The sequence below is a fragment of the Hippocampus bargibanti genome, linkage group LG09, assembly GCF_051943395.1.
Source record: "Hippocampus bargibanti isolate YZ-2025 linkage group LG09, ASM5194339v1, whole genome shotgun sequence".
Classification (NCBI taxonomy): domain Eukaryota; kingdom Metazoa; phylum Chordata; class Actinopteri; order Syngnathiformes; family Syngnathidae; genus Hippocampus; species Hippocampus bargibanti.
This window is the reverse complement of record NC_142742.1, coordinates 10,307,388-10,320,197: the sequence shown is the minus strand read 5'-3', so window position 1 is coordinate 10,320,197 and position 12,810 is coordinate 10,307,388. Positions and strand designations below refer to the sequence as shown.

Below are 12,810 nucleotides of genomic sequence, written 5' to 3'. Positions count from 1 at the left end.
TCAGAAATATAGTTCATTCACCTCTACGAAGGTGATGTGAATAGGCAATGTTTTTCAGTGCACTGATAGCCAAAGCTGATACTAGCTGGCTAATTCTGTGAAAATGCACAGGACTTCTCTTGACTAACCCCAGCAGATTATTTGTGCCGAGCAAATCTACTCCAGGCAATTTTGGTGGTTCTTCTTCTTCCTGTACTTTATTTTGACGAGTGTCTTGGTGGTTAATTTTCAGTTTTGCTCATCAATGCGTTTTTATGAGTGAGAAAATATCGCAAACTTTTATGCAAAACCATTTATTTTAAGCCTTGACAGTGTACTATTTCACGATTACTTATCTCCTTTTGAGAGGAGCTGCTGGAAACGATAGCGACACATTTCGTATGTTATATTTATAAGAATGAATAGCAGGCATCATCATGTAGTTGGTGAGAAAGCAAGCTACAGAGTGTACAAGAGAGAGGGAGAAGGGAGCAAGAATTGCCAAACACAGTCAATCAATATGTACCAGACTGAATATAACCAGTATATGAAGGACATTACCTTCAACATGCACTATCAACCCAGAAGCTACTACTTTCAGAGCCATAAAAATGTTATTTACAGAGATGCTTTGCAAAAAAAAGAAAACAAAATGTTCACGTGTTTCAATAACATATGCCAAGATATTTTTGCTGACACATCAGGAATGTAATGATGTCCCTGAATCTTTCATCTTGACTCCTTGTTTTGTACAAGATAGGACAGGAAGGACTAACTGGTGCAGATTATTTACTTTATGGCAAAGTTCACGGCAGCCTCCCTGCCTCTCTTCCTTTGCCAAAGAAGCTTTGTAAGAACAGCATTTAGACTAATATACAAATGAAGGGGAAAAAACTTGTCAGATTTCAGTGACATTTTAGGGAAAGAGGCGGAGTCTGGTATGATCATTGGAAGACTATTTGAGTTTTCAGCTATCCTAAAATTAATCTTAAAGAATCATCTAAATTGGTGTGTCGTGGTTGCAATCAGCCATAAATTTACTTGTCTAAACTATACATAATTGTAATCAGTGAAGTTCTTTTAGTCTTTGATTATGCTGACACACATTCTCATGGTCACCAAAGTCAATTTATAAAGCTAGAAAGCTGACATTAAAAACAGTGAACCACACTTTTAGACACAGTGTTTGTGTCCTCAGTTAGAATAAAAATTTTATTTTCTGGCAACATTGATGTCTTCAAAGAACCAAATCTAACTGCTTATAGACAGTGATGCCATCTGCTCCTCAATTACAGACATGTTTTAACAATGAAGGCAGTCTGGAAATTAACTTAGCATACAGTTTTGTAATAATACATTTCATTTATAAGCGTAATTGAAGACTATTTCCAGTCCTCACACGACCTAAACCATCTTAGTTTTAGCAACATGACAGAAAATGCAATGATGAACATGTGCATTTGTTAACACTGAAGAAAATTTACAGTAGTATTTCATGAACGGAACATACTGTACATGTGATGAGGTTAGTTCAACTGGATGACAGACAAGTCAAGTCAAACTTGTCAAATATGCTCTACTAGAGCAAATAGAGTCTATGTGCAACATACAGCACAGATGAAATTACTTTCATCCCACCGTAGTCCAAACATGCAGTCACTAACACCAAACCAAACGGCACAAAAATACATAAATATAAACAAACAAATCGACCCTGGGCCAACTTTCACACGTATGGATGATACAGATAACATTTCAAATAGGCTCAGAATGATTACATTTTGACAGCCGATCAATTAACCAAAAATATTTTTTGGGGAAAATTGTTGTTAGTCCCATCCCACAACAATAAGGACTATTTTTTTTTTTTATTATTCTTAGTAAATGTGTTGTCAAATCGATTACACGTCAGGAAACATTGAAGACCAGTCAGCTTGCTCGATGAACCTAACATAAAGTTACTTCGACAGACATTCATTAACACTTAAAGGACAACCGACGTCTCCGGACAAGTTGTGTCCATAATTTGTAAAATGGCTTCAAATGACTTCTACTGAGCGGATTTTAATAAGATTCCACCGCATATAGCGATATTTTACGTTTTAAGACTCGCGCTGAATATTCAGGAAGTCTTGTTTTTAAGTTGGTGACGAGTCTGTACGTGACGTCACTAAAGGACCGCCCCTGACGGAAAAAAAATACACGCATTGTAGCAGTCCTTCCATCATGTCAATGTATTTTGCTGTACTTGTTTGGTCTGGGGACCTCGTGTTGCACCCAAAAGCCGCTAGAAGAGGGCGTCCAAGCTCCATCTAAGGAATTTATCAGCCTGTGGAAAAGGAGGTGGCCACAGGAGGTCGCCATTTTGTGCGTCTTTTCGGTGAGACATTTCTCCTCAATGTTGCCTCAAAATGGCACGGAATAAATTCTTTAATCGATTGCAAACATGTATGCTTTCCTCTTCAGAACTATTTGAATCATATTCATAACTGGATGTGTGACAAGAAAGCATTTTCTCCGAATCTGAAGCCATTGTTTTGATTCTCCAGCAATGCAAGACGTCTTGGCGTGACTTCACGAACTGGGGGCTGGACTTTCTGAAATGCAATTTTCCCAATTCGCAGCTCAATTTTTTTTGCAGATTTTGGACAGTTTAAGTCATTTTATTGGTGTTTTGCATTTGAATACAAATATCATACCGCGTGTTTTGGGTATTTTAGATGCTATAAAACGTTTTTCTGATGTCTGTTAAGAAACAAAAAAGTGACATCGGTTGTCCTTTAAGTTGTAATGTATGGCAACACACCTGTGCATTTTTTTTTTACCAATGCAAAAGCCCAACGTGGCATATGAGCGTAGATTGTGAGCGTAATTGGGCCAGCAAAAAGTAGGTCAGTCTAAAGGTGAGTACTGTATTGCAGCAAAGTCCCACAACAGTCACGCCGCCGGTAAACACCTCTTGTATTCCTCTGACTCCCAACTCACAAGGGTCACTCACCTCTTCCACGGCGGACACTGTGCTCCGGCAGTCACTCATTTTGGCCTGAAAAGTGGACGTGGCCGGTGACGACAGATCCTCATTGGTCAGATCCACAAAATCAGAAATGCTGATTCTCTCCGGCATGTTTGCATCGAAAGTTTCTCCCCCGCAAACAAAAGGAATAAAAATTCAAATCACAGCGTTCTAGGAATCGACGCAAAAGTTACACGCACGCGATTAATTTCCATTGGAAGACAACGAGTGGTGCGTAAAAGTGTCCAAAAATGTCCTTGGTCGGGCTGGAACGGGAGTGCGTGTAAACAGCGTGGATACTCTGACGCTATTGTACGCCACACTGACTGGAGGAAGGAGGAAGAGGAGGAAAGGGAAGAAGGGGGAGGAGCCAATACAATCACGTGGGAATGTTTTTGTGGGAAGTTCATTTTCACTCGTCATCTCATTCCTTAAACCAGGGGTGCTCACATTTTTTTTCAGTTTGGAAGCAACTTTTAAAATTACCAAGTCAAAACGATGTACCAATTATATTCATGGTGAAATATATTTAGGATTATTGCAACTGTGGATGTATGTTGATATAGTATAACACTCTGATAACTGACAGACGAGACAAATTCACTTCGAAAAATGTCATCGTGAAAAAAGTCCTCCCCCCATCCCATTTTTTCGTACTTGGTCCAGCTCCCCCACGCATTTTATACCTTATATTTTGTTTAAGAGGAAAAAACGAGCGAAAAATTACGATGTGCTGTAACTAACGACTAATCTAATTGTTAACTTTGCAACGCTCAGGGGTGTTGTTTGAGCACCCACAGTGTACGACGTGATAATGACATGTCATCTGATTGGTTTTCCGGTGTATCAATCAAGAACGGTATGGCTGATAGGCTGATGTCGAATTAATTTTCAAAACAACTGAACTTTATTTGTATATGCGTCAGTTCAAGACAATCTCACATCACCTTGTCATGCGAAGTACCAATATAGTCGTACTTGGAGATCGACTGGTCAATCGCGATCAAAGTATTGAGCGCCCCTGTCCTACACTATAATCCATAGTAACAAGGCTGAATGTGAATGAATATGGAGGAGTTTTACTAAAACTTGTCTTTGTAAAGATGTGGTAGATGACATCAGTGTATACCGTACTGTACTCATAAATATTGCAGATTTGTTTTTTACAATTGAAAAACGTAGTTTTATTTGAACACTAATTAAACCTCTGTATATCTCTAACTACAGTAGCAGTAAAGAGGGTGTATCAAGTGCTTAAGATAAAATGACTGTGTCTTTGTGTTGTCATATTACTTTTTTGTTCTTTTGACTTCAAGGTGGCGCCGCGAGAATGGCTGCCTTTCCAGCAGCTCCTGTATTTTGTTTTTCTACTTCTTCCTTTCCTCCTCCTTCCAAAACTTTGCTGCTGCGAAATGTAAATTTCTCCACTGGGAGACTAATAAAACGGTTGCGAACAAGTCCTGTCTGAATCCAAATCTTCTGTTTCTAACTCTGGCAAAGATTTTCTTTTTTACCTTAAAGTCTCTAAGCCTAATTAGAGTCATTCGTTGAATCCTGGTAACTCATTGCACCTTTTGACGCTGTTAATGCTTGCTGTAGTGTAGCCTTTCCAGCGCGCCCGCGCGCGCGCGCGCGCGCGCGCACACACACACACACACACACACACACGCGCGCGCGCGCGCGCGCCATAATTCTTCTGCGTCTGTTTCTTCTTTTGGGGATTGGCAAATATTTTGGTCCATTACCATCAGTTACCAGTAAGTGGCAGGAATGTACCAAAATTATTTGAAAACCAACGGGAAAGCAGAAGAACAAATGGAACCGGAAGAAGAAATAGAAGTCAACGAATGTATGCCGATGATTACAGAACGAGGATTACAGGAATGAGCTCTTCTGTTCTTGGTCTTGATTTTTGAAAAATAAATTTCCCACGAAAACATACAGTATATTATGAAGCCACTGATAGTTGGGAACATATGGTAACTGGATTTAATAGTGCTGTTTATTTATTCCACCATGGACGTTGATCTTTCACACCTAGATCATAGATGTCTTTTCTTCAGTGTGAGAGCGGTATATAATATTACCTCCAGGGAGGCGTGACGCTGGAGAAAATGAACCACCCTCTGTCATCAGTTGCTCGGAGGTGAAACACCTCCTCCAACTTGGCACCTCATTTTTTTCTTTTTCTGTGTGACCTCGGTGACCTCAAGGGATGATTTGATGCCATGAAAGAAATCCCCAAAACAGCAAAGTCAGACAGATGTGTGGAGAACACGTCCCAGCGTCCCGGACAGTGATCAAACACAGGACGTTTGCCCTAAGCTAGACATTGATACTCAATGTTGTGCAGATCGGCGACTTTATTGAAAGGGCGGTGTCAAGTTTACCAGCTTCCATTGTGGGTTTTAACTAGAAAAATATCGATATAATTTTGGGATGAAAAAAAAACCAACATTTTTGTATTTGAGTACCACAAATGGGCTGTGCAATTTAAAATGTTAACAACTGTAGAGAGAACCAATTTTTGTGGTATGACGGTTTTTGAATTTGCTTTTTCACACTATTTTTCTTTTACTTGGAAACCCATCCTCCATCATTTTCTTTAATGAAGTAGTGACAGCATTATTTTAGTGCCATCTAATGAAATCTCTGTGTCAAGGAAAAATGTTTAATTGATTTGAGGAACTTCATTTAGCCGACACAATGTTTTGCCGCCATCTTGTAACAAACATTAGTGCTGGGGAACTCTGTTGAAAGTAGTGGAGGCGTTGCATTTAGACAAAAAATAGTGCTTAAATGCCATTACGTAGCACAAGTGGAAATCAGACACTTTTTGAAGTGTAGTTTCAGTTGCGCATTAATTTTTCCTATTTGAGGTAAAGCTCACTCTCTAGCCACTCCCTAGACACTGCTTCTCTGTTCATACATGAATAGACAAACTCCTTGTGCCGCTTGTCCTTCAGTTGGCAATGAAGGCCGCTGCATGTGCGCCATTCTATGTGTTTACACACCGCCTAATGTGTGGGCCAACACAAACACGCCCCATGTCGACCACAGGCTTTATTCTGACGGCGCAAAACAGTCAACTTATCATTAGAGCTCACTTACAAGGAAGTGAAGTCTTGCAAATTCCAACCGCTTTTTTGTTTTACTTTGTAAGTGAAAAGTGCTCATTGAAAACAATAGGATTGTGCATATAGCATAGAGTCAGTCATGTTGGATATTCATTGAATGGGTTAAGTTCTTCCAAGTGCCTGTCCCAAACCGGTCCCGCAGAACGCAAAAAATACCTTTGTCTAAAATGCCTTAATGAAATGAAAAATTCCGAATGGTTAAACCCCAACCACTGATTGATTATTGGGAGTCTTGTCTTGTCTACATACTTTTGTTCACATAATATAGGCGTATTATGCAGTGTGCATACATCATGGCTATTTAGGGCTGATGTCATGCAGTCTCCCTTTGTCATGACAATACACTCCTTGAGTTTCGTGGCGGGCCCCTTGCAAAGAGGCCCTGCTTTTTTTTGTGCACCCTTCCAGCCTACACAAGCCTTTCAGCTTTTGTCGAACCCAACGAACCGGTCTGCTCTGGCCAAGCACCAGAATACAGGCCAAATCCCTGGCAAAAGAAAGAAGATGGGATTTAAGAGAAAAGGGGTGGGGTGGGGGGGGAGTACAACAAATCATGGGTCTCCATTTCCTGACGAACACCAAGTTCACATAGAATTTGCTAATTACACAACCAACATTTCATTTTCATTCAAAGAAATGTCTGTCAAAAGGCAAACTATTCCAGATCCTCAGGGGAGTGATGCACAGTGTGGTGTGGTTAAAAAAACACAGCATTAAAGGTAGTTTAGTGTAGTGTAGGATTGTAGTGTTAAAACTGATAGCGAAGTGTGTACGATAGCTAGCAAAAAAAAAATAAAAAATACTATCAAAGTTTGTACGGTAGCAAGCCAGACTTCACTTGTCCTTCCGCCCTTGAGTCTCTGACCAAAGCTAATGTGTTCACTAGTAAACCAAACGTGGTTCTTCATAATGTCATGGGATTGTGAACGTGCAAAGATGTGATAGTCACAGGGGACCATTATGGAACGTCAACAAAGTAGCAGTATTAAGCTAGCTTTAGCCATATAGTGCAAACAAGCTCATGTTCGCCATGGCTATTAAAATTTTGGATTGACTCAATCGTTACTAAAACATTAAATGTAATTGATTTGAAGGGGTTTCTTAAGTTTACAAGCAATTTAATGTCAGAGTAAGAAATTTACCTTCCCTGTTCATCTGAATCCTCTCAGCTATCCGAGGTCCCTTCGGTTTGCTAATCTTGGGCCCATTATTGGCAACATAGGGGGAGGGGGTTACAATGTAATACAGTAAAGTCTCGTTATATCGATATTCAAGGGAGTCCGAAAAAATATCGATATAACCGGGACTATCGATATATCCGATCCTGCGCCGAACTGCATTAAACAAAAGCCGCCAAAAGAGGGCAGCGCCATATCAGAAACGGAGCTGGCCATTAGCTCCCTTTTTTTTGGGTGAGAGATGTTCCCCCAATGTTGCCTCAAAATGGCACATATAATTCTTTAATGATTGTAAACATGTATGCTTTAATCTTCAGAACTACGGTGTATTTGAAACATATTCATAACTGGATGTGTAACAAGAAAGCATATTATCCGAATCTGAAGCCATTGTTTGGATTCACAAGCAATGCAAGACGTCTTGGCGTGAAGTCATTTTTATTTGCATTTGAATAAAAAGTGACATCGGCTGTCCCTTAATACACAGTATGGAATGTTAATAATTTTCAAAATCATCGCGCTTCAGCAGACAAAACAAGAAACATTGTTGCAAAAAACGATTGCATTCATATACAGTACAGTGGGCATGTACATAACACAACAGGGAAACTGCAACGCTTACATCTTACTGTATTATGTATACAATTTAAAAAAGTCATCAATCTTCTTCTGCTTCCCATTTTTACCTTTTAACACACACTTCAATCTCGTCTGCTACACACGAGCTAGCGTCTGAAAATGAAAATGGCTCTGCTACACGGGTGCTGGGCACGTAACCAAGTCACCTGACCAAGTCGACCAATGGCGCGACTGAGTGCGTGACACGTAACCAAGACACGTGACCAAGTTGACCAATGGCGCGACCGATAGCGTGTCACGTGACAAAGTCACACGGCCAAGTACACCAATAGCGCGACCGATGGCGGCTCATGTGACCAAGTTGACCAATGGCGCGACCGATGGCGGCTCACGTAACAAGACACGTGACCAAGTTGACCAATGGCGCGACGGATATATCGATATAAACAACAAAAATGGCCGGCGGGGGATGAAAAGGAGCATCGTAATAACCGGATTATCGTAATAACCGAGTATCGTACTAAACGGTACTAATTATACATAAAAAGACTAGAAATGTGCAAAGGAAATGAAAACAGTATCGTAATAAGCGGTACTATCGATATAACCGATATCGATATAACGAGACTTTACTGTATTTATAATTCTAGAGGTGGACTGTTATGCGGCGAACCAGCAAGCAGGTGGAAAGATGATAAAAGTTCACTCAGCCAGATGCAGGAAGGGTATTGTGAGTTGTCTTTATTTGAAGTCCCAACAGATGTTGGGTTTTTGCGGACCACTGGTAACACTGCTCTCCATGTTGTCCTTTCTCCCTCTTCTTCCTCCTCGAAGTGACTGGCTCAGTCTGGTTTTAAAGGTGCGTCGCCTGAGCTTCTGGCCAATCAGGTTGTCGTGCGGCGATACAGCAAGCAGGTGGAAAGAGGATAAAAGTTCACTCAGCTAGATGCAGGAAGGGTATCGTGAGTTTTCTTTATTTGAAGTTGATATCAGCTTTCAACAGACCACAGGTAACACCGCTCTCCAGCTTGTCCTTTGTCCCTCTTCTTCCTCCTCCTAGAGACTGGCTCAGTCTAGTTTTAAAGGTGCTTCACCTGAGCTTCTGACCAATCAGATCCCAGCGGCAATTGGCCATTCCCAGGTGGTTGCAATCACCTTCTCAATCAGTCTCAATCAATTAGTGGTCGCCCAACTCTACTGTTTTGGATGGGGAGAAATGCGCACCTTTCTCCCATCCAAAATCCAGAACACACAAAATTATTTAACATTTCTTTTAGCATCATGACATCATTCACCCACTCTCCTCAGAGTTCAGACATTCTTGTCAAATAATCAGCAATAACATTTGTTGTCAGGGCAGAGAAAGTCATATGTGACAGGTCCTATTCTCCTAGTCACAGCGTATGGGCCCTGCCACTTTGCCAGTAGCTTACTTGATCCCATATGCTACAATATTAACACCTTCTGTCCAGGGTGCCAATCTCTCCCTGATAAATTCTTGCCGTTATTCTCGCTGGAGATCCTCTTCCAGCTTCTGACGTTCTGCATCTTCCGCTTCTTTCTGCAATTCTGGGTTCAGAAACCATGGGAATTGCAGCTTGTCTTAGATGATGAAACTGTGGAGGTTGGGCATGTTAAGTAACCCAACTTGGGAGTTTCTTGTGCGGGACGAAGGTTCGTTGGCCTGGCTGTTCGAGAGTCAGCGCCCCGGGGCTGCGGTCCCAGAGGGGGATAATGTTGACTAGATCGACTGTCAAATGTCCATTCTTACTTGTTGGATGCATCTGATCTCTAGATCTGTTCGATCAACATCACCTCTCGTCTGAGTCTTAGGCTTCACCACTGGTTCCATCTCACTCTGCTCAGTTCCATCCTTGGCTTGGCAACTGTCAGACGCCTCATGGAAAAGAAGAACGGCATCTTCTTGGGGCAACTCAAGCTTCTGGTTTCCTTGATCCCCTTCAGAACTCTTCAGTCCAGTTTGGTTGGCCCATGCTACACAACTTCTTACTCGTCCCACCTTCTTCCTCTCGGCTTCCTCTTATCCTTTCCACTTCAGCAAGGCGTAACGATCCCACCTTCTTCATGCAGGGTGAAACGATCCCACCACTGCCACCAATTGTCGTGCGGCGAGACAGCAAGCAGGTGGAAAGAGGATAAAAGTTCACTCAGCCAGATGCAGGAAGGGTATTGTGAGTTTTCTTTATTTGAAGTTGATATCAGTTTTCGGCAGACCCCAGGTAACACCGCTCTCCAGGTTGTCCTTTGTCCCACTTCTTCCTCCTCGAAGTGACTGGCTCAGGCTGGCTTTAAAGGTGCTTCACCTGAGCTTCTGGCCAATCAGGTCCCAGCGGCAATTGGCCATTCCCAGGTGGTTGCAATCACCTTCTCAATCAGTCTCAATCAATTAGTGGTCGCCCAACTCTACTGTTTTGGATGGGGAGAAATGCGCACCTTTCTCCCATCCAAAATCCAGAACACACAAAATTATTCAACATTTCTTTTGGCTTCATGACACAGGTCCCAGGACTGTCAAATGTCCATTCTTACTTGTTGGATGCATCTGATCTCTAGATCTGTTCGATCAACATCACCTCTCGTCTGAGTCTTAGGCTTCACCACTGGTTCCATCTCACTCTGCTCAGTTCCATCCTTGGCTTGGCAACTGTCAGACGCCTCATGGAAAAGAAGAACGGCATCTTCTTGGGGCAACTCAAGCTTCTGGTTTCCTTGATCCCCTTCAGAACTCTTCAGTCCAGTTTGGTTGGCCCATGCTACACAACTTCTTACTCGTCCCACCTTCTTCCTCTCGGCTTCCTCTTATCCTTTCCACTTCAGCAAGGCGTAACGATCCCACCTTCTTCATGCAGGGTGAAACGATCCCACCACTGCCACCAATTGTCGTGCGGCGAACCAGCAAGCAGGTGGAAAGATGATAAAAGTTCACTCAGCCAGATGCAGGAAGGGTATTGTGAGTTGTCTTTGTGTGAGTTGGGTTTTTGCGGACCACTGGTAACACTGCTCTCCATGTTGTCCTTTCTCCCTCTTCTTCCTCCTCGAAGTGACTGGCTCAGTCTGGTTTTAAAGGTGCGTCGCCTGAGCTTCTGGCCAATCAGGTCCCAGCAGCAATTGGCCATTCCCAGGTGGTTGCAATCACCTTCTCAGAGTCAATTAGTGGTCGCCCAACTCTACTGGTTTGGATCGGGAGAAATGCGAACCTGTCTCCCATCCAAAATCCAGAAAACACAACACTATTTAACATTTCTTTTGGCATCATGACATGGACATTAAGCTATATTTTCAGTAAACCTCCCAAAAGTTCAAGTTAACAAGCCATGCCTCCTTATTTTATTTCCTTGCGTGTGATGGTTGGTTCATAGATTGTTTTTACTCACATTTTATTTGATAAAAATTAAAATCTCCCCATTTAAATAGTCAGTGTGAAAAGTATCCAATGGTTTTAACCTATTACAGTAAAGTCTCGTTATATCGATATCGGATATATCGATAGTCCCGGTTATATCGATATTTTTCTGACTCCCGTGAATATCGATATAACGAGACTTTACTGTATTTAGAACCAAGTACAGTGCATTTTAAGTAAATTTTGGTTGTACTGTATTTAATTTTGAATATAGCAAGAAAGTCCAACATGGCGTCCAAGTAGGCAGCTTTCAGCAAGTGCTCTCACGAGCCTTGCTTTTTTGGTTGTTTTTGTATATATGTTTTTTCTCACTTTGAGTTGTTGTGCATCGTGTGTAACGGGTACAGATTTGTTTTTCAGCATTTTTGGCCACGACATTCATCAAGGTGGAGACTGGTGAGCGGTTGCGCCTTTTCGGCGGCACGCAAATGCCTGCACTGTTTTTGATTGGGAGGAATGTCGGTGCCATTTGACTGTCATTGCTGGACATTTTGTTTTTCTACTTCTTTCTTTCCTTCCCTCTCCCTTTCATAATTTTGCTGCTGTGTAATGTAAATTTATCCACTGTGATACTAATAAAGGCTAGTGCAATCCAATATTTGCATTTACTCTTTTAGAACATGGAGCATTTACCTTGTATTCATTATAATTCATTTTCTGGTAGTCATGTGCTGTCTGTTACAGACATATAAAACATATCTTTTTTGAAATATATAAACCCTCTTTCTAGTTTTTGAAGAACATTTGGACTTGTCGCACTATTGTTATGTAATTTATTGTCATGTTTGCGGGACCTGGACAGTTTAGTAAATTTTGAAGTGGTGGTTGGGGTTAAAGTTTTGAGAACCGCTGGTCCATGGCAGCTGAGCTACTTCTGAAAGATTCATTTCTGAAAGATTCATTTCCCTGCAGCCCATGTCCCGCTCCACCCTTCCTACTCTTCATTTCCCTTCTTGTTGACTCAGCTCCGCCAGGTCCTGCTATCAATTTACGAGCGGGAGGAGGAGACCCGGTTTACGGTAAGGCTCTTCTGGACCACACGCGTGACTGACAATAGCGGGAAATGGACATAGAGAAGGTTTGAAACATTGTTGTTGAGCGCTACACAAGCAGAACACAAAATCAGTTAAAAGCAGTTGGTCAATTATGCTCAACTGTTTTCAGAACATCTGTTAATCCCTGACTCAGCAGACTGTAGAGTGGAGCTGGGTGGTGCATGGGAACAAAAAAATCAACCCGAACAAACTGTCTCTATATGTCGAACCTGTTTACGAGTCACAAATGCAGTGATATATGTTTACAGACAATATTAAAACTAATACGTTTAGACTTTAGAGTGCCTCGTTGTCGTGGCATGAAAAAGGCACGATACGGATATAAAATGTTCTGTTAAAGGTGAGTGGCGGTTGACAGTTGAGTAGGTCGTGATTTCAGTGCATTTCGCAGACATGTTTTTCGTGAACAACTTGATTTTTCATGATTTTGAAGCTTCATTTAGTA

At 41.7% G+C, this 12,810-nt stretch overlaps 1 protein-coding gene across 2 annotated transcripts in view; it reads right to left on the bottom strand.

Moving 5' to 3' along the window:
• The window catches only part of asap3 (ArfGAP with SH3 domain, ankyrin repeat and PH domain 3), a 28,145-nt gene extending 24,847 nt beyond the window's left edge, over window positions 1–3,298 (bottom strand). For both annotated transcript variants that reach the window (XM_089004544.1, XM_089004546.1), the window contains exon 1: window positions 2,978–3,298. In XM_089004544.1, the coding sequence (XP_088860670.1) occupies window positions 2,978–3,103 (126 nt within the window). In that variant the 5' untranslated portion in view covers window positions 3,104–3,298. The remainder of the gene's footprint in view (window positions 1–2,977) is intronic.
• Window positions 3,299–12,810: the final 9,512 nt, after the last annotated feature.